The 18,222-nt window shown below is 42.1% G+C and overlaps 1 protein-coding gene across 1 annotated transcript; it reads left to right on the forward strand.

Moving 5' to 3' along the window:
- The first annotated feature begins 269 nt into the window (after window positions 1–269).
- Window positions 270–17,565, forward strand: CSRP3 (cysteine and glycine rich protein 3). Its single transcript, XM_083600279.1, has 6 exons — window positions 270–382; window positions 7,236–7,379; window positions 12,124–12,292; window positions 13,785–13,917; window positions 16,188–16,281; window positions 17,111–17,565. Exons 2-6 carry the CDS (start codon window positions 7,268–7,270, stop codon window positions 17,179–17,181), a joined length of 579 nt encoding a protein of 192 aa, XP_083456405.1. The 5' UTR covers window positions 270–382; window positions 7,236–7,267; the 3' UTR covers window positions 17,182–17,565.
- Window positions 17,566–18,222: the final 657 nt, after the last annotated feature.

Consider the following 18,222-nt stretch of genomic DNA (forward strand, 5'->3'; position numbering starts at 1 on the left):
TCAATCATAATTGACCTCTCACCTAGCACATGCCCTGTGTGACACATTGATTTATTAAATTTCTTTATATCTAGGCAGCTGCACTTGGAAAGGGCATCTGGGTGTAATCGGAGGGCCCTGCATTGTTCTGCAACTTGCTCATAATTGGTGCTCAATCCAAGGCTTTGTCACAAGTTATTTTAAGCCACCTGATAGCAGTAGCATTGCTCACGTACTCTTTCTCCTGTGCCCCTTCACACGCACACACACACACACACACACTTCTTTCCCTTACCCTTTCCTAGCCAAAGCTTGTAACTACTTGGAAGTATTTAAAGACTTCCAGATCCTAGCTTAAGCTCTTCAAAAAGACACAGAAGACAAAGGGATACAACTCATCCTGGTAAGTTATGATGATAAAGTGTCAAAAGGCTCCAATTATGTTTAATGAGGAGCACATTGAGCATTTTCCTTTTCATTGAGAGAATGTTTTTCCTATATCTCATTTAATTTACAAGCCAAGGTAGTGCTCTGTATTTTAAGTTTGCGGGGGCATGATGCTTTATGTGAAGCCGACATGTTGATTATTAACATCTTTTTTTGGCTACTTCCAAACGTGTTGTGGTTCTCTGAATTTTTCTTCCAATAAATGAAAATCTATTTAGTACAGCACAACTAAAAATGTAATGCTGGCAAAAATTATGTTAAGAAGTGGCGGTTGGCATCTTGATATCCAAAAATTATGAATTATAGATTTTTAAAATACTCTTAGAAAGATGAACATTATGTGCTGTGCAGTGTCAGACCTCTGATACTGAATGAAACGTTTGCTGCTCCTGATACTAGCACTAGTAGTAATTTGGAAACAATTATAATTTACTAGTAGTAGTAGTAATTTGGAAACAATTATAATTTACGACAGCCAGATCTTCAGTTTTCATTATTAGATGGTGTTGTTTTAAACTGGAATCAGGCCTTAAGTTTCCTGATAGAGAACTGTGGGTGCACTAGGCATCTAATTATCTTAACCATCTTATGTCACAAGAAATAGTAATTCGGTTATTTTGCTCTAGCCGAAATCGTTTAAGAGTGAAGTTATATTTCTGTGTTTTTCTTCATAAAGAAATAAAGAAAATAGAAGTTTTTTGAAGACTATTTGTTCTTTAAAAGACTCTATGACAGTAGTGTTCCTAAGTCAATATTCCTTAAACTTGAAATCTTCAGTATCCAGTATCATCAAATGCATTCAACATTTATGTGAGAGAACAGGTTTAGTGTAATGCTCTTAGAAATGGCAGTATTGATAGTCCACAGCAGTTCTTCTATAGGTTTCCCAGTATTATGTTTTCTTTATAACTCATATCAGCTCAGATTATTTTGGGGTGGTTTTTTATGCTTTAAGTGAGAAAGAATCAAAGCAACTCCTTTTGGTAATATATCAACACAAAATCTGCTCCATATTCTTTTTGACATTTAGAGGGTCATTTTTATGAAGGAAGGATAGAACTTGATAAATCTTTCGCTATTCGAAATCCTTTGACTCAGTTGTGGTTTTGTCTAGCACCACTGAGAGAAACTCAGCACAACTTTTATTTTGGGGGTGAGGTTGCTATAGTAAGAAAACAACTCTCCTGGCAAGGACTGGGTCAAGAACAACTTGACAAATGTTGATGTGATGTTCTAATGTCAAGTTAGCATTTGATCATCCAAGAAAATATGACTCAGAGACATCAAGAAAGCGCCATGAGCAAAGCAGATACCCACCTACTAGATTCTGCGGTACATCTGAAACATGAGTTAATGAAGAGGACATTGTGCTTACTTTTTTGCCACCTGCCAAGCAGCTGTGATCATATCACCTCTCCATGCTCACAGAATATGGCCAAAGTACCAGTATTCATTTCCCCTTTTCTCTCTGAGCTTAATGACAGTCACCTAAGATAAAGTATCTAGACCAGGAGTAGTCAACCTTTTTATACCTACCACCCACTAATGCATCTTTCTTGATGGTAAAATTTCCTTACCTCAAACCAGTGCTTGATGGAAGGAGGATTCAGCTTGCGCGGTAGAACCCCCTACCACCCACCTAGCATCCTGAAACGCCCCCTAGTGGGCAGCAGGGACCAGGTTGACAACCCCTGAGCCAGACCCCTTTTCTCTCTTCCAGCCATTACCAAACCTAAGAGGTGATTGGTACTGTAAAAGCATGCAGCATGATGTGTGGTTCTGGATTAATTTCATTTTGACCTCTTAAATACAAAGGTTAGCATAACTAAATACATTGCCAGGTCCAGGTTTCAAGGAGCCTCTCTATACAAGATACTTTTACCAATCTCCTACTGAGCAAAGTTCCTCTGCTCAGGACCTTAACAGAGACACCTGCTAGATTGCTTTTACTATGTGAAATTCGTGCCTGGGCCCTACAACCAAGGTGAGGCAAATGATATTTCTATTAGGCCTTGCTTGCACCATACAATTAAAGCAGCATCACATCAGCTTAAACATTCAGACTTTCGGCATCTCCCAAAGAATCCTGGGAACTACAGTTAGTAAGAGCTGAGAGTTATTAGGAGGCATGTATTTCCCTCACAGAGCTACAATTTCCAGAGTTCTCCGGAAACAGGGATTGATCGTTAAGCCGCACTGAGAATTGCAGCTCTGTGAGGGGAATCGAGGTCTCCAAATGACTCTCAGCACACTTAACAAACTGCAGCTCTCATAGTTCTTTGTGGGAAGTCTTGACTGTTTAAAGAGGTATCGTACTGCTTTAAATGTATCCTGCAGATAGGGCCTCAAAGACATTCACCAACTGTGAGAAGGTGAAATAACAGTGAGGGAGGCAGCATGCCTTTGAATACCAGCTCCTGGGCATCACAAGTGGGGAGAGTGCAGATATGCTCATGCCCTGCTTGTGAGCTTCTCATAGGTTGGCTACTGTGAGAACAGGATGCTGGACTAGATGGGCCTTTTGCCTGGCCCAGCAAGGCCTTCTTAGGTTCTGAATGTGCCAGTGCTGCGAAACAACACTTCAGAGTTGGAGATTTGGCCTGCGTTGCTAGCAATAGCACAGGTGATCAGCATCGGCCAATAGATAAGCATGCATGCTATGTAACTCTTTGGAGCAGATCAGCTTCTTATTTTGAGCTTGTTAGCGCTGATAATTAGATAACTGTAATTAAGAATGTCAAACATCTGTTAAAGGTCCTGCCACAGCTTGAGTACAGTGATGCAGAGACCTCTCATGACTGCAACATGTTGAAGAATCTGGTAATCACAGCAGTAATGGAACAGTAGAAATTAGGGGCGTAGCCATGATTTTTGTTAGGGGGAAGCAGGCTTTTGTTACGGGGGGGGGTCCAGAACCTCAGATTTGTATTGATTTGGGGGAGCAGGTGCCCCCTGCCCTCCTTTGCTACGCCCATGGTAGAGATAGTGGCTGTTGAACCTACTCAAAAGAAGACTATTAGGAGTGATCAAGCTATCCAAAGACTGTCCAGACTTAAAGACATGTTTATGTCTAGTGCATTTATATAAGTACGCATTTTAGAAAGCGTGTGTAAGTCTGTGGTAAGCTTTCTAATGTTAGAAGTGTCACTCAAATTTATTTTTCGTTTTAATCTTAAAAAAAAAGAGGGAAAGGGGAAATGTAGTATAGTTGTTGTTTATTTATGAATAATTATTTATGAATACTCCTGCAGGACTGTAGTTTCCAGGAGAGAAACTGGAACTTTTCTGTAAGAGTTAGAAGAAGAAAATGGAAGCCAGGAAGTAGACCAGGGGGTTAAGAAGGAGCTGACAATTTCAGGACTATTACAACAGGCTACCCTGTGGCTCTCCCTTCATCATCAGCCATGCTGGCTGGGGCTGATGGGAGGTGGAGTCAAATAAGATTTGGAGGGCCACAGGTTAGCCACTCCTGTGGCACAGGAATAAGAGGTTAAAATAGGGTTGCCATATTTCAAAAGTGAAAATCTGGGCACAAAAGTTGTTGAGCATTGGGGGGGGGGGGGCAAAGTTGTTGGTCTTTTTTTGAAAATTCTCTCCCCCCCCCCCATGAAGTTTTTGCCTATTTTGGGGAAAACTTGCCAAAAAATCAGCACTGCTGATATGGGCTGCCATTCCTCTCGGATACTCTTTTGTACGGATGAATCCCAGCTGTGTCCGGGAAATTCCGGATGTATGACAACTCACTATTGAGAGAGATTTCATTGTTGGACAAACCTCAAAGAGACACAACAGAAGGAAACTGCTCCATTATCTTACTCTTTTCACTGCTTACCTGCTCAGAGAGGACAACTGAACAGGCAGTGAGATTGGCCCTGGGCTCTAGGATTATGCAAAGGAGAGGACCACTCTTCTCTGTTTATTTTCTCCACACCATGCATAATCCAATAAACCTCTGTAATGTGTCTTTCCTCCCCATTTCCCCCTAAACTATAAACCCCTAAATGTTTTAACCTCTCCTCATAGGTCATTTGCTCCAGCTACTTGATTATTTGGGCTTTTCCTTTTTTACTTCTTTTCCAATCCTACAATATCATTTTTGAGCCGATACACTTTCAAATGCTCTGCGCAGACGTGTGCATCGCTGTGCTGTAAAATCCAGCATGTGGGAATTCATTCTGCAGTCTGCCTTCATAACCAACCGTATCATATCAGAGACACGATGCCTGCGGGAAAGAATTCCTTTTAACTTCCGTCGCTGAGCAACACCACATAGCAAGCTGTGATAAAATAGCATCTGCTCAGGGGGGAATAAGTGAGAAGACTGAGCTAAAGAAAGGAAAGGAGCTCAGCTAGAAACATAAGGTGGAAGAGAATATAGCTGCCTACTAGATAGGGTAGGCAAAAGAGGATACTGCTGTACATAGGGTGGTTTGGATGTATAGCTGAAAATTTAGGAGGAAAAAATGGAATAGAAATGTGATTCATTGCACTATGGTGGGAAAGACTCTGACCAGCTGAGCTGTGTGGCTGCTCACTCTGCTGTCCAAGTGCTGTTGATGGGCAGATTCAAGGTCCCTTCACTCTCTTATTTTTAATCTTTAAAAATCTTTAAAATATGACGCACAGCCACACTTGGGTCCAAATGTAGCTCTCCAGACCTCTTTGTCAGGCCCAGGCCACACCAATTACTGGTTTTGCTTCCCACCCCAAGTGTTTTTGCCCGGCTGGACTTTGTCCTCAACCTCTGATAATGCCTCTTGCTTGCCTGGATGGAGGATAGAAAAGATAAAAATTGTATTTGTTATTACACTCACTTTTGCCTCTGACCCCACCCACCACTGCCAGGTGGTCCAGAAGAGAACTCAGCCCCCAGGCTGAAACTTTTCCCACCCCTGTTTTAAATCGATAGAGTTATCCTATACCATTACAATGGCATATTTCTCCTAGCAGTTTACTAGGGACTGGACTGCCAGGTATACCCTTATTCCTGATGAATAAACATGGTCAGGAGTACCCCCAATGTATCATTGCAAGAGTCAGTTCAAATGTTTTAGGAATACAACTCTATCTCCTCTCACTCCTCCTGGGCTGAGTACGTGTAGTTAGGCAACATTTCCTTTTCAAAGGCAGAATCCTTCATGTCCCCTTAATAGGCACAGCATATTCCCACTATAATGTGGCAGAGCCATTACTTTATTCTCAATGTGGAGATGAATCCAAAAAGTTCAGCAGCGCCTTAATCTCTGAGGCAATTGCATGCAAGTGGAGTAAAAGAGAAATACTTGGAAAGAACAAACTGCAGTTTGAGAAGGCAGGTGTGAACACATCACAGGCTTTGATGAAACGGTAATTGGAGCAGCAAGAGATGTCAGCTGTGTACCCGGTTCAGAACTGGAGGGGATTTCTGTACCATTAATAGCTGCACAGAAGGCAACATTTCTTGGAGTGCATCTTTTTTAAAAAAGGCAGAGCTGAAAGTTAAGTTCAGCTTAAAATGTCTGTGCAAAATTGGCAGGAAAATTTGGGGAGCTTTGCAAATTAAGCCCCTATCCTATATGAAGTTTACAACAGGTCACTGAGATTGTTGGCAGTGGGGTATTGTTGTTGTTAGATTTTCCTCAAGGGCCGACATTGTTGCCAAAATCCAGCATCGCCTGGCCTCTGCGTGTGCAGCTTTCTCCACATTGAAGTGCAGTATGTTTGAGGACTGGGACATTTGCAGGGAAACCAAAATGCTTGTTTACAAAGCTATTGTACGACCAACCTTATTGTATGCTTGTGAAACGTCGACTCCAACTCCTTGAAAGATTCAATCAACAGTATCTTCGAAAGTTGGGAATACACATCACTTGGGAATACTGGCAAACTAATGCCAGTGTACTGGAAAGATCACCAGGGTTGAAGCAATGATTCTTCAACATCAGCTTCATTGGACCGGTCATGTTGTACAGATGCCTGATTATTGTCTTCCAAAGCAACTACTCTATTCCGAACTTAGAAATGGAAAGCATAATGCTGGTGGTCAACAAAAGAGGCTTAAAGACTCTCTCAAGGCAAATCTAAAAAAATGTAGTATAAACACCAACAATTGGGGAACACTGGCCTGTGAGCGCTCCAATTGGAGAACAGTCTTTACCAAAGGTGTCATGGGCTTTGAAGATGCTCAAACTCAGGACGAGAGGGAGAAATGCGCTAAGAGGAAGGCACGCTTGGCAAACCCTCACCATGATCAACTCCCACCCAGAAGCCTATGTCCCCACTGTGGAAGGACATGTGGATCCAGAATTGGCCTCCACAGTCACTTACAGCCTCATTGTTAAAACCATGTTTATGGAAAACAATCTTACTTGGCTACAAATGATCGCCAAAGAAGAAGAAGATTGTTGTTGTTAGATTTTCCCACAGAAAGGTAAAATTCAGATTGGGGGGTGGGGGATATGGTCTGGCCTTTTGATGCCAGAAGGAGATTTGATGCAAGAGGAACACTGAATAAACACCCATCTGGAAGTCCCCAAAGTCTCAGGAAGGCATATCAGTTTCACAGTAGTGGTAGCAACCTCTGCTTGCCTTTCTTTTCTGCCGCTGCCACTAGAGGTGGTGGAGCTCCTCTGAGTGGTCACCCTCTAGGAGCCCACCATTGCTTCCCCCAGAATGCTCTAGAATAATGCCACATCATGACGTAGCTTCCTTCTAGGGGGCATTCTGAAGGGCTGCCGGAACGCTGACCACTACTAAAGAGAGAGGTATGAGAGAGCAAACTAGGTTACTAATATGTTCTCATTCTGACTCATTTGTATTTTGGTTTAAAGGTGTCATTGCAAACCAGTTGAAAGTTTCAAGGATGCCAAACTGGGGAGGTGGAGCCAAATGTGGTGCGTGTGACAAGACTGTCTACCATGCTGAAGAAATCCAGTGTAACGGCCGTAGTTTTCATAAGACGTGCTTCCATTGCAGTAAGTGGATCTCTGCTATTTTATTTCACCAGCAAATCCACAATGTACTACAGTAAGGTTACCAGATTTTTTTCAATGAATCTGGGAACACTTTTCAACTTCAATGGATTTTGTATGGGGACTGATTTGTAAATCCAGGGACTGTCCCTGGGAAATGGGGACATCTGGTAACCTTATACTACAGTTGATTGTGGCACTAATCCTACTCGTCTAAACTGAAAGGAATATGTGGGAAATGGAGGTTTATGGTGGAATAGTTATTATCTGAGGGGTAGAGGAGGTTGTCAACCTGGGAAGGTAGCCCATCTAGGACAAGGAAAACTCTAATCCTAACTCTCTGCTGCACAAATTCAGGGTGGAGCCCCAAAGATGGTTGGATGACACCTTGCATGCTTCCTTCCAGCAACACCTGCAGCCAAGCTGTGCCCAACATATTGCTCTGTATCCTTGGGACCACATCAGCTAGGTCGAGCGTGGGGTCTTGTTGCCTGGGCAGCCCAGAACCTCCATACACACTGCCCAGGCTTGTGCCCTGGGGAGGTCACGCTGGTGCTGCTAACACAGTGGTTTGACTGGAGGCACACACCACTGTCTCTTGGGACAGACGAATGCCGACAAGTTATGATCTTCAGTGAAGAACAGGGAAGAAAATACACTCAGTTTAACTCAACAACAACACCTTTATTATTTATATGGGTGGTGCTGTGGGTTAAACCACAGAGCCTAGGACTTGCCGATCAGAAGGTCGGCGGTTTGAATCTCCGTAACGGGGTGAGCTCCCATTGCTCGGTCCCTGCTCCTGCCAACCTAGCAGTTCAAAAGCACATCAAAGTGCAAGTAGATAAATAGGTACCGCTCCAGCAGGAAGGTAAACAGCATTTCCGTGTGCTGTTCTGGTTCGCCAGAAGCGGCTTAGTCATGCTGGCCACATGACCCGGAAGCTGTACGCCGGCTCCCTCGGCCAATAAAGCGAGATGAGTGCCGCAACCCCAGATTCGGTCACGACTGGACCTAATGGTCAGGGGTCCCTTTACCCTTTACCTTTTACATCTGACAGGGCTGCTCCAACTACTCTGGCTGACTCCCAACAAAATATTAAAAAACAATAAAAGCAGATGTTTCAAATCAAACAATACGAGCATCAGATAAAGTTAAGGGGGAAAGGACAAGGTTTAAAAAAGGAATTGCTTAGCAAGGCATGGACCGAGAAGGATTGATGGCTGGCAGACAGTAGCTTGTTTTCCTTACTGATTGTCCCTGATTGGTAAGACATTCTCCCCTAATGTTCAACCCTCATTTACTTTCCCGTAATTTAAACTGAGATCCATTGAAGATAGGATAAAGAGTGATGGTTTTAAAGTACAGGAAAGCTGAGTTCTGGTTAGACTTTAGAAAGGACTTCCTGCCTCTACAACCCTGATCAGTAATTATTTTTCTTGCTGGCTCTCTGAATGACAGACTGACAGTGAGTGGTGCAGGGCAGGTCTACCCACACTTTAAGTGGGCTATTCACAATTCAGTTTCTCTGTACATAGTTTCTGCCTCTTCTAGGGAGGCAGGCAGCACTCTGCCTCAGCAGGTGATGGCATTTCTCTTCCTGAAAGTATAAAAAAGGGGGGAAAGCCCAAAGATGTCCTCTACCAACAGTAAACCACATAAACTGATATCAAAATCCTGATTTATTGGAATGAACAGGAGCATTTGTGAAGCACATGCTACTATCATTAAAGACATTCTAATAGGTTGAAGATGTCAATATACCGTTTATGTTATTGGATACAAGTTTTCTGTTATAAAGTGCACGAATTCTGTCCATCTTGAGCTTCATGCCTTGTTGGCATAGTCAGCAGGTGAGTATTGCCAGAAATTGCAGATACTCTTTGTTTGAAGACTTTGATGTAAATCTAGGTTTATTGCTGTCAGTTGTGGGCTGAGGTCCCATACGTGCTTACTTGGAAATTAGTTCCATTGAAGTGAGCAGGATTTATTTCTGAGTGAACATGCCTTTACTTGCATTGTGAATGTGTAATATCTTCTAGCTGTGCTGCTGTTGGTATGGTTTGGGTTATACATGCTTTTGTATTGCTTTTTGAAACTTTGTTAGTTTTATATACAGAGGAACCTCGGTTTTCGAGCGTCTCGGAGGCCGAACAATTCGGAACCCGAATGCCAAAAACCTGGAAGTAATTGCTTCCGTTATTGAACACGCCTTGGAAGTCAAATGGCTTCCATGGCATGCTTTTCCATTTTCCCCATTGTACTTGCCAACCGCCATTGCTTTTCTATTTTCTCGGTCTTCTGGAATGGATTACATTTGAAAACCAAGATTCCACTGTATATGTATATGATCGTACGCTCATGCTGTACAATATGCTGGGTACATTATTCAAATACGGGGGCATAATTAATAAATTAATATATTGATTATGATAGCAATAATAATAACTTAAAGCAAAGCAACAAGAATCTCGATTCGCCTGGTAAAACACTAAAACCACACCAGTCCATAAAAGTAACAAAATCAGCTACAGCCAAAATTCAATCAGAGATTAAATTAAAAAATCATCAAAAACTAGAGAAGTAAAAGCAGCTCATAATGTGCCATCAAATGCACAATATCACCATCCTCTTCCTATTTCTATAGTATAATGCAGGCAGAAAAGTCCCCTTCCTCCATTAAAAAAAAATTAAATGCCCACTTATTATCTGCAGCCCTGTGACTGACTTGAAAGATACTCTTTCATGTGTGGCTTGCTATTTACTTACTTTGCTTCCCAGCTGACTTTTACTTAAAGCACATCTGTGGTGGACATGTGGCATGATCACAATTTGTAAGCCTAAAACTAATTCATGGCGGCTGTGCTGCCTCTGCCAGCAGATTGACGAATATCTCGGAGCTGTTTCAACAATAGCACTTCAAGGGCTTTGACTCCATCTGTTGCAGCAAACAGATACTCTGTCCCAGAGGGGCCAGAAATAGAAGCACTTTATCTGCATCACTCCCCTTACACACACAGACACAAAAAATCATTTTTTCACAGAGAAGAATGCAGAAAAGGGACAGATCAGCTTCACATAGTGCCAGAAATGTCTTGCTTTACTGGTCTTAATTTTAGGAAAACAATGTAATCCCCGGAGCTGAGAGCGATGAAACAATCATTGAGACGAGTGAGTGGTGAAAAACTCACTCTGAATTGGACCGGACACGGGTTAAAGCTCAATGTCGAGCCTACCAAGTGGCAATGGCGACAGCGAAGAGGACCTTCTTCATTGCCTCTATTGCATCTGCAGAAAACAGCAGCAGGAGACTCTTTCAGGTGGTTCGCAATCTATCAGAACCACCTTCATCACTGGGGCCTAGTAGGGATCCCAAGATCTCCTGCAATGCTTTTGCAAAGTTTTTTGCACATAAAGTCGCTCAGATTCGGAAGGCGGTAGACTTCGCCATGGAAGCAGGGCTGGGGTGAGAAAGTGCTAGAGTCCTGTTACATGGAATCAATTCCAATCTGTTACCTCTGAGGATGTGGACAGGCTGCTTGGACAAGTGACGTTTCCGAGCACAATTCAAAGTGTTGGTGCTGACCTTTAAAGCCCTAAACAGCCTCAGTCCTGTATACCTGAAGGAGCGTCTCCACCCCCATCATTCAGCCCGGACACTGAGATCCAGCGCCGAGGGCCTTCTGGCGGTTCCCTCATTGCGAGAAGTGAGGTTACAGGGAACAAGACAGAGGGCCTTCTTGGTAGTAGCGCCCGCCCTGTGGAACACCCTCCCGTCAGATGTCAAGGAAATAAGCAGCTATCCTATTTTTAAAAGACATCTGAAAGCAGGCCTGTTTAGGGAAGTTTTTAATATTTAATGCTGTATTGTTTTTAACACTCGATTGGGAGCTGCCCAGAGTGGCTGGGGAAACTCAGCCGGAGTATAAATAATAAATTATGATTATGATTATCATCATCATCATCATCTAAGAGTATATCTCATTGAACTCTGTAGGAATTTTGGTTTCTCTCTTTCCCCTACTCTCCTATTTCTTCACTATTTAGGACTGGATCCAAAATCCAGTGATATAAAATTAAATATCTCCAGTGACATTTCTTCCATTTTATACCACTCATTATATCAGGATGTTTTATGTCTGAAGAGAATATGGCATTTTCCACAACTGAAGCAAAGTATGAATAAGAATTGGAGCAGGTTACAATTCTGGTGATGGCTTTACAAAGTTCTGTTAATATGTGTAGAGGTAATAATCACTTTTAGAATCAGACAGCAATTACTTCCCAAAGTGGTGCTTAGATGTAATACACATTTATGAGACACAAGCAAGGCTTAATAAGACCAGACCTTAAAAAATATATGCAGCATTTATGAATATCCAAAGCACTTCACATAGATCTTCTTAGTAATCTTTACAACAGCCCTGTAAAGTAGGCCAGTCCTGTTACTCCTGTTGTGGAGAGGGCAGGACTGTATGTGGCTTGCCAGAAGCAACTTAAAGAGTTTGTGGCTGAGGAGAGATTTGAAACAAAGACCTCTACCATTTAGTATTTGCTCTCCTAACTTTTCCGGGCCATTTACCTGTAATTTTACTAACATCCCAGATGTGAGTAGCATATTTTGCCACTGATTTTTAAGTAGCTTTTAGTAGACCTTTAGGCTCCAGGAACCCTCTCCTGTCCAACTCCCCCAAACCTATAGCAAACTGTAGGTGCATATGTTTCAGTGCATTTGCTTCCTTTCCAGTGGCCTGCCGAAAAGCTCTGGACAGTACGACAGTAGCAGCTCACGAATCTGAAATCTACTGCAAAACTTGTTATGGGAGAAAATATGGCCCAAAAGGGATTGGCTTTGGACAAGGTGCAGGCTGCCTCAGCACAGACACTGGAGAGCATCTTGGGCTGGATCTACAGCAGTGAGTGGAATCCTTGGTTTTTAAAAAAATAGTAATTATGGCCTCTGTTGCATCAAGTCACTTCATTAGTTTCCATAACAACACACAGGGGAAGCTGTAGCGCAGACTTTTCTTCAATAGATCTAATAATTTTTATCCATTTTAATGATGTCCTGCCCCTGCAGAATATTACTTGAAAAAGATTTCCTATGCCAGTGGGCAATTACACTACAGAAAGAGCCCTTGCTTTACATATTGTCACAGTCTTTACTATTCACCGCAATTGTGACTCATTAAGTGCAGTACAATCAAAGGGATCGGTTCTCAGTACAATGATGAAATTATTTTCCTGCGTTGTACTGAGATGTTATTAATACTTGAATAGCCACAATGCAATCTGTATTGTCTAAGGAAGGCGGGCAGAAAAATGACTGTGGGTATTTTATATTGGGGGGTGGGGGCTGATTCATTTGGAGAATTCTATGTTCATAAAGACATGGAATGAAAGGTTACAATTGCAACACAGTAAGAATAAGAAAAGGAGCATTACAAGATGTGTGGTGGCATGAATATGTTAATTCCATAAAGATTTTCATCACTTGTAGAATCAGATTATTATTATTTCCCAAAGCTGTAACCTTAAGGAAACTTATTTGAAAATTGATAGGACTTACTTCCAAGTACAGTGGTACCTTGGTTTTTTAATGTCTCGGTTGACGAACATTTTGGTTTTCGAATGCCGTAAACCTGGAAGTACTGGTAAATGCTTTGGTTTTCGAACATGCCTCGGAAGTCGAACATGCCATGCAGCTTCTGCTGAGTGCAAGATCCTGAGGCCTAGCTATCGGCTTTTGAGTTTTCAGTTTTCAAATGTTTCAGAACTCAAACGGTCTTCGGGAATGGATTACGTTTGAAAACCGAGGTACCACTGCACATTACATCTCATGGAGGAGAGGGTTATTGAAGGGTAGTAGGCATGGCGGCGGCATGGTGGCACTGTGGGTTAAACCACAGAGCCTAGGACTTGCCGATCAGAAGGTTGGCAGTTCAAATCCCCGCGACGGGGTGAGCTCCCGTTGCTCGGTCCCTGCTCCTGCCAACCTAGCAGTTCGAAAGCACACCAGTGCAAGTAGATAAATAGGTACCGCTCCGGTGGGAAGGTAAACGGTGTTTCCGTGCGCTGCTCTGGTTCGCCAGAAGTGGCTTAGTCATGCTGGCCACATGACCCGGAAGCTGTACGCTGGCTCCCTCGGCCAATAAAGTGAGATGAGCGCCGCAACCCCAGAGTCGGTCACGACTGGACCTAATGGTCAGGGGTCCCTTTACCTTTACCTTAGGCATGGCAGCTACTTTCTGCCTCCACAGAATGCCCCCTCTTTTTGTATAAAGTATTTGTATTCTTGTGATTACTGTTTTGTTACGGATGCCACGACACATGTCTTCTGCTTGTAATGCTTAATTTAGCTGCTCCAAGATAAAAAGCTTAATGTGCACTGAACATTCTTGTCATCAGCTCACCAAAGCCAGCTCGTCCTTCCACTCCTACCAACCCTTCAAAGTTTGCCAAAAAATTTGGCGATGTTGATAAATGCCCTCGTTGTGGGAAGTCAGTGTATGCTGCAGAGAAGATAATGGGAGGAGGAAAGGTAAGAAATGAGCTAAGCAGGTAAAGTGCCATTGCATTATAGCAGAGGGGCAGCTGCCAAAATTGAAATTTTAATCAAAGAGAATGGAAAGCGCATGAGAGTGCTAACTGCTTGGTGTTGCTTCTGAAAAGACACATTTAGGGTTCACTTGTAAAGGCATGTTTCTGTTCTACATTTAATTCAAACAATCAACTTCCCTGTTGGAATAGCTAAATCCATAGACCAGATTAAAAGAAAACAAAATAAGCTGCATTTAAATTCCACATAGAAATAAAATGTTTTAAGACTTCACATAAAATCATATACAACATAATTTTACTAATTTTACTGCAACAGCTTTGCTTTTATTAAGGCAACTAAAAAATATTATTTAACAAATGTAAAAACCATTCTAAGCTGAAGCCATTGAAGGTGGGAGGTACAAGATAAAAATAGACTAAAACACAGCTCTAAAAACATCAAACTCTATAGCCATCTTCACAAATTCTTTTTAAAAAACACAATTAATATTCCACAAATGACTGGGTCAAACCCCAGGGAAAAACGTATTAAACAAAAATGTCTTCAGTAGGCATGCAAACATCATGACATGAATGCTCTTGTCTAATTTCAGCTGGTAATTGAGTTTATATCCTTAAAACTCAAGATTTCTACCATAGTTGCCTGAAATGGATTCTAAATGTATTTTCCTGAGGCTGCAGGGCTTGATTGCAGAAGACGCTAACTTCCCAATCAAATACCGATTAGCTTCTTGTAATAGAAAGCTTCATGTTTATTCCACTCCCCAATATTTCTGCTGCCCCACGGAAGGACACCAGTGCAATGGGGCTTTCCAGTCTCCCCGCACCTGCCACATGCCTCCTATTTGCTATGGGTCGGGGTTCTCTGAGAACCCCCAGAATGGTGAGTGGGGCGAGAAGAGGCGAGATCATTCTGTCAGGCAAGCAGAACTGCCTGTACTAACAGCATGTTTGTAAAAGCGTGATGTCAAATTCCTCCTATGTTCTGTATAGTGTTCTCCAATATCAGGAAATGGAAATTGGTACTTGGTGTGAATTTCTATTTACAGATGGAACTGGAGGACATTCTCTGGGTCAAATGATGTCTCCCTCTAATCGGGATAGGCAGGCCCTTCCAACTCTTTTGCCTCCTCTTCCAGGGAGAGGAATTGCCTTGCCCTCCAGTCCAAATTGTCAAAGGAGGAACAACTCACGTGTTGAAATTCCAGCATTGCAGGGGTTTGGACGAGATGTCTCTTGGGATCCTTACAACTCCCCAGTCCTATTATTCCTCAGCCCCCACAAAACAAAAATGCACAGGAACCATATAAAACATGGAAACTTAGAAAGTAGATCAACAATTGGATGGAACAAAACAAACGCAAGCACTAAACATGATATGTATGATGCAGGCAGAAGCCCTAAAACCCAGCCCACACCAGAGGTGGTCTCAAGAGGAAGGAGAGGTGGGCAGAATGTCCTCCAACACTTATTTGAAAAAATAAATTCGCTTTCCATTTATACCAGATGGGGTTGGAGGCCATTCTTTGAGTAGAATATAATAAAGCTGTGTCCATATAAATCCAGGAAGACTTTGTCTGACAAACAGCTAGGCTACCCTCTGGAGAACCTTCCTTCCAAAGGACAGATCATCTGAGGAAGATGAGTCAATCTTGGAATGTGTGTTGGGATTGCCAAGTGGCTGCTTGACAAATGTACAAGAGAGGAAAGCAGCCCAGTAGAGCACTGAGGTAACAGTCCCTTTCAGAGAATGGGGCATCATTTCTTTGGGTGTCCACCAACTCCATCTTGTAAATAAAGCTAACATCCAGTAATATAGCAAAGCAATTCACTATATTCTTGAAATCCTTTCCAAGATGGCGTTCCCACCTTTTTCTTTTGCTGTGCCTAGAGCAGGGCAGGAAGCCTTCCTCAAGTGGCAAAGGCAGGGAGTAGGTCAGGAGTTAGGGGGTGGTCCTGCCTCTGATGTCTTCCTCAAAAGTTTAACTTCCTGCCAGTGGTGAGATAGGCAGAGACAACCCATATCAAGGATCACATTTCCTTTCTACAGGAGAATAATAGATTCCATCGCTTCCAGTCAGTCTGGTAATAGATTTCCACCTGAGCTGTTGAAAATGTGAAATCTGGGGAGAGGTGTGTGGGTGTCTGTGTAAAGGGAGTTAATCTCTTTATTTACCAATGCAAAAATCTTGGAAAGGAAAACCTGCAATGTCTATGATTTCCTTAATACTCTTTTGCTTTCCGTTTCAGCCGTGGCACAAGACATGCTTCCGATGTGCTTTCTGTGGGAAGAGTCTAGAGTCTACAAATGTCACAGATAAAGATGGAGAGATTTACTGTAAAGGCAAGTGTAGTTGTCGTGCCTCAAACCTAATTCAGACAAATTAACGTGCCTCCCTTGAAGACTTGTGGAGTTACCAAAAAAGCTTGTTTTCAGAGTGAAACTCCGCTGCCACTTGGTTTTCTTAAAGGTCCTTAAAGAAAGAAGCTGCCTCTACTGCTCACATTTGGGCTGCAATAGCACTGAGTTTCTACCAGAAACTGGAAATATTATTAAACCAAAGGGGAGGGGGTCAGGATGGGAATGCTAGCTTTATGAATTTTAGGTGCAAATTTTCACAGGATCAAATTTGTCTTCTCAGGACTGGGCTAAACTAAACATGTGAGAAAACATATCGAGCTCCTCCCTCAAGTACGAGATACCCCCATGTCTTGACACCACACTATTCTGAATCTTCCCACCCCAACCTGCCAGTGATGCTGAGGCAAGGAAATGCAGGATACCCTCTTCCCCTGGCATCTTTCCTCTCCTTCTCACCCATGTGAAACTAGGCAAAGGGCCACTGATCTGTTAGTACAGTGGGGTTTTGCCTCCATCCCAATTGGCTCTTCAGGCTCAGAACCCCCAGAACAGCACACAGGCAGAGGGGAGGGGGATCATTCCATCTGGCAAGTGGAAAACTTGCAGTTTTTGTAGTGCTATACTGAATTCCTCCCAATCTCATTTAAATTACACATACTTTGGCTTAGTTACAATATGTTATTGGTTGTTCCAAAGGCTTCTTTTGGAGAAGCTGAGTTTCAGGGACGGCACTGAAGGAAGTATGGGATATGTGTTTTGTTGAGTGCCACATGAAAACAGCTCAAACTTTATGCCTTTCTTTCTTTTCCAGTTTGCTATGCAAAGAATTTTGGTCCTAAAGGAATTGGATTTGGTGGCCTCACTCAAGTTGAACAGGCTTAGACTTGTCCAAATAGTAACACATGAACAAGAACATATTAAGAATACTTTTTTCATCTGAAGAAGTACTCTCCTTTCTTCCACAAGTTTTGTAGAATGGTGCAGGAAAGCTTGTTGTGAGAGGTAGTGTAGGAAAACATTTACTTTCTTAACAGCTACTGTTTAATATCTTAATTTCTGGACTGTTCACAAATAATTTCAGAATTGCTACCTATTTTAAATAACAGGAGCACATAGGATACCACTATAAAGATTACTGGTTTTTACATCAATGTTAAAGAAACAGAACCTGATTCCTATTTTACATTCTGTTGCTTATAAGTGCCAAAATAGCACTTTTGAAGATGTGTTGTTGGTATGTCATGAAATAAAGATATTGGACTGTAAGCAGCCACAATAATAATGTTTTTAAAAAAGCACTGTTCCAGTTACTACCAAGTTCATTTATGAGGATTATCTCATATATATTTTTTCCAATTTGAACCTCTCAAAACCATGCCATCTCTCCTTGGGAAAAACTTGGGATGGTATTATCTCATCTCCAAACAGATAATACAAGGACAGCACTGAATGTAGAACCACTTGCATGTTGGCAGCCTGATTTGAAATAAAAATATGCCTTACAAGTGCAGGTGCTGAAAAAAAGTACGTTATATTTACCCCTTGGATTACAACTGATCATTTCTCAAATTCTTCTGAGTGTCTAACAGAGCCTGTAATGTAATTCCACAATCCTGACTCTGAACTCTACAACCCTTCTAAAAATGGACAGCACTTGTAATTTTAGCAACAGAAGCCCAGTTTGATGCCACCGTCTTTCATCAAGAAAAAAACCTGACAGGAATAAGAGTGAAAACAGTATTAAAATCAAATCATGGTCTGATTCCTTAAGTTGTAATACACCACATGCTGCTTTTAATGCCATGGTGTCTTCTAAAATGATACATTGTGTACTAGTGAAATAAGTCCATTACTTTACTATGTAGAACTCAGCTACAAGCAAGTCTATCACCGTAATTTCATTATTTCTACTATTACATTTAT

This window comes from Podarcis filfolensis (genome assembly GCF_964270895.1).
Source record: "Podarcis filfolensis genome assembly, chromosome: 1".
Taxonomy (NCBI): Eukaryota; Metazoa; Chordata; class Lepidosauria; order Squamata; family Lacertidae; genus Podarcis; species Podarcis filfolensis.

Excerpts from the sequence above, each read along its gene's own strand:
- CSRP3 (XM_083600279.1), top strand. The coding sequence starts at position 7,268 with ATGCCAAACTGGGGAGGTGGAGCCAAATGTGGTGCGTGTGACAAGACT. Across the intron at positions 12,293-13,784 it reads CTTGGGCTGGATCTACAGCA|CTCACCAAAGCCAGCTCGTC; the intron begins GTGAGTGGAATC and ends TCTTGTCATCAG. Across the intron at positions 16,282-17,110 it reads TGGAGAGATTTACTGTAAAG|TTTGCTATGCAAAGAATTTT; the intron begins GCAAGTGTAGTT and ends TTTCTTTTCCAG.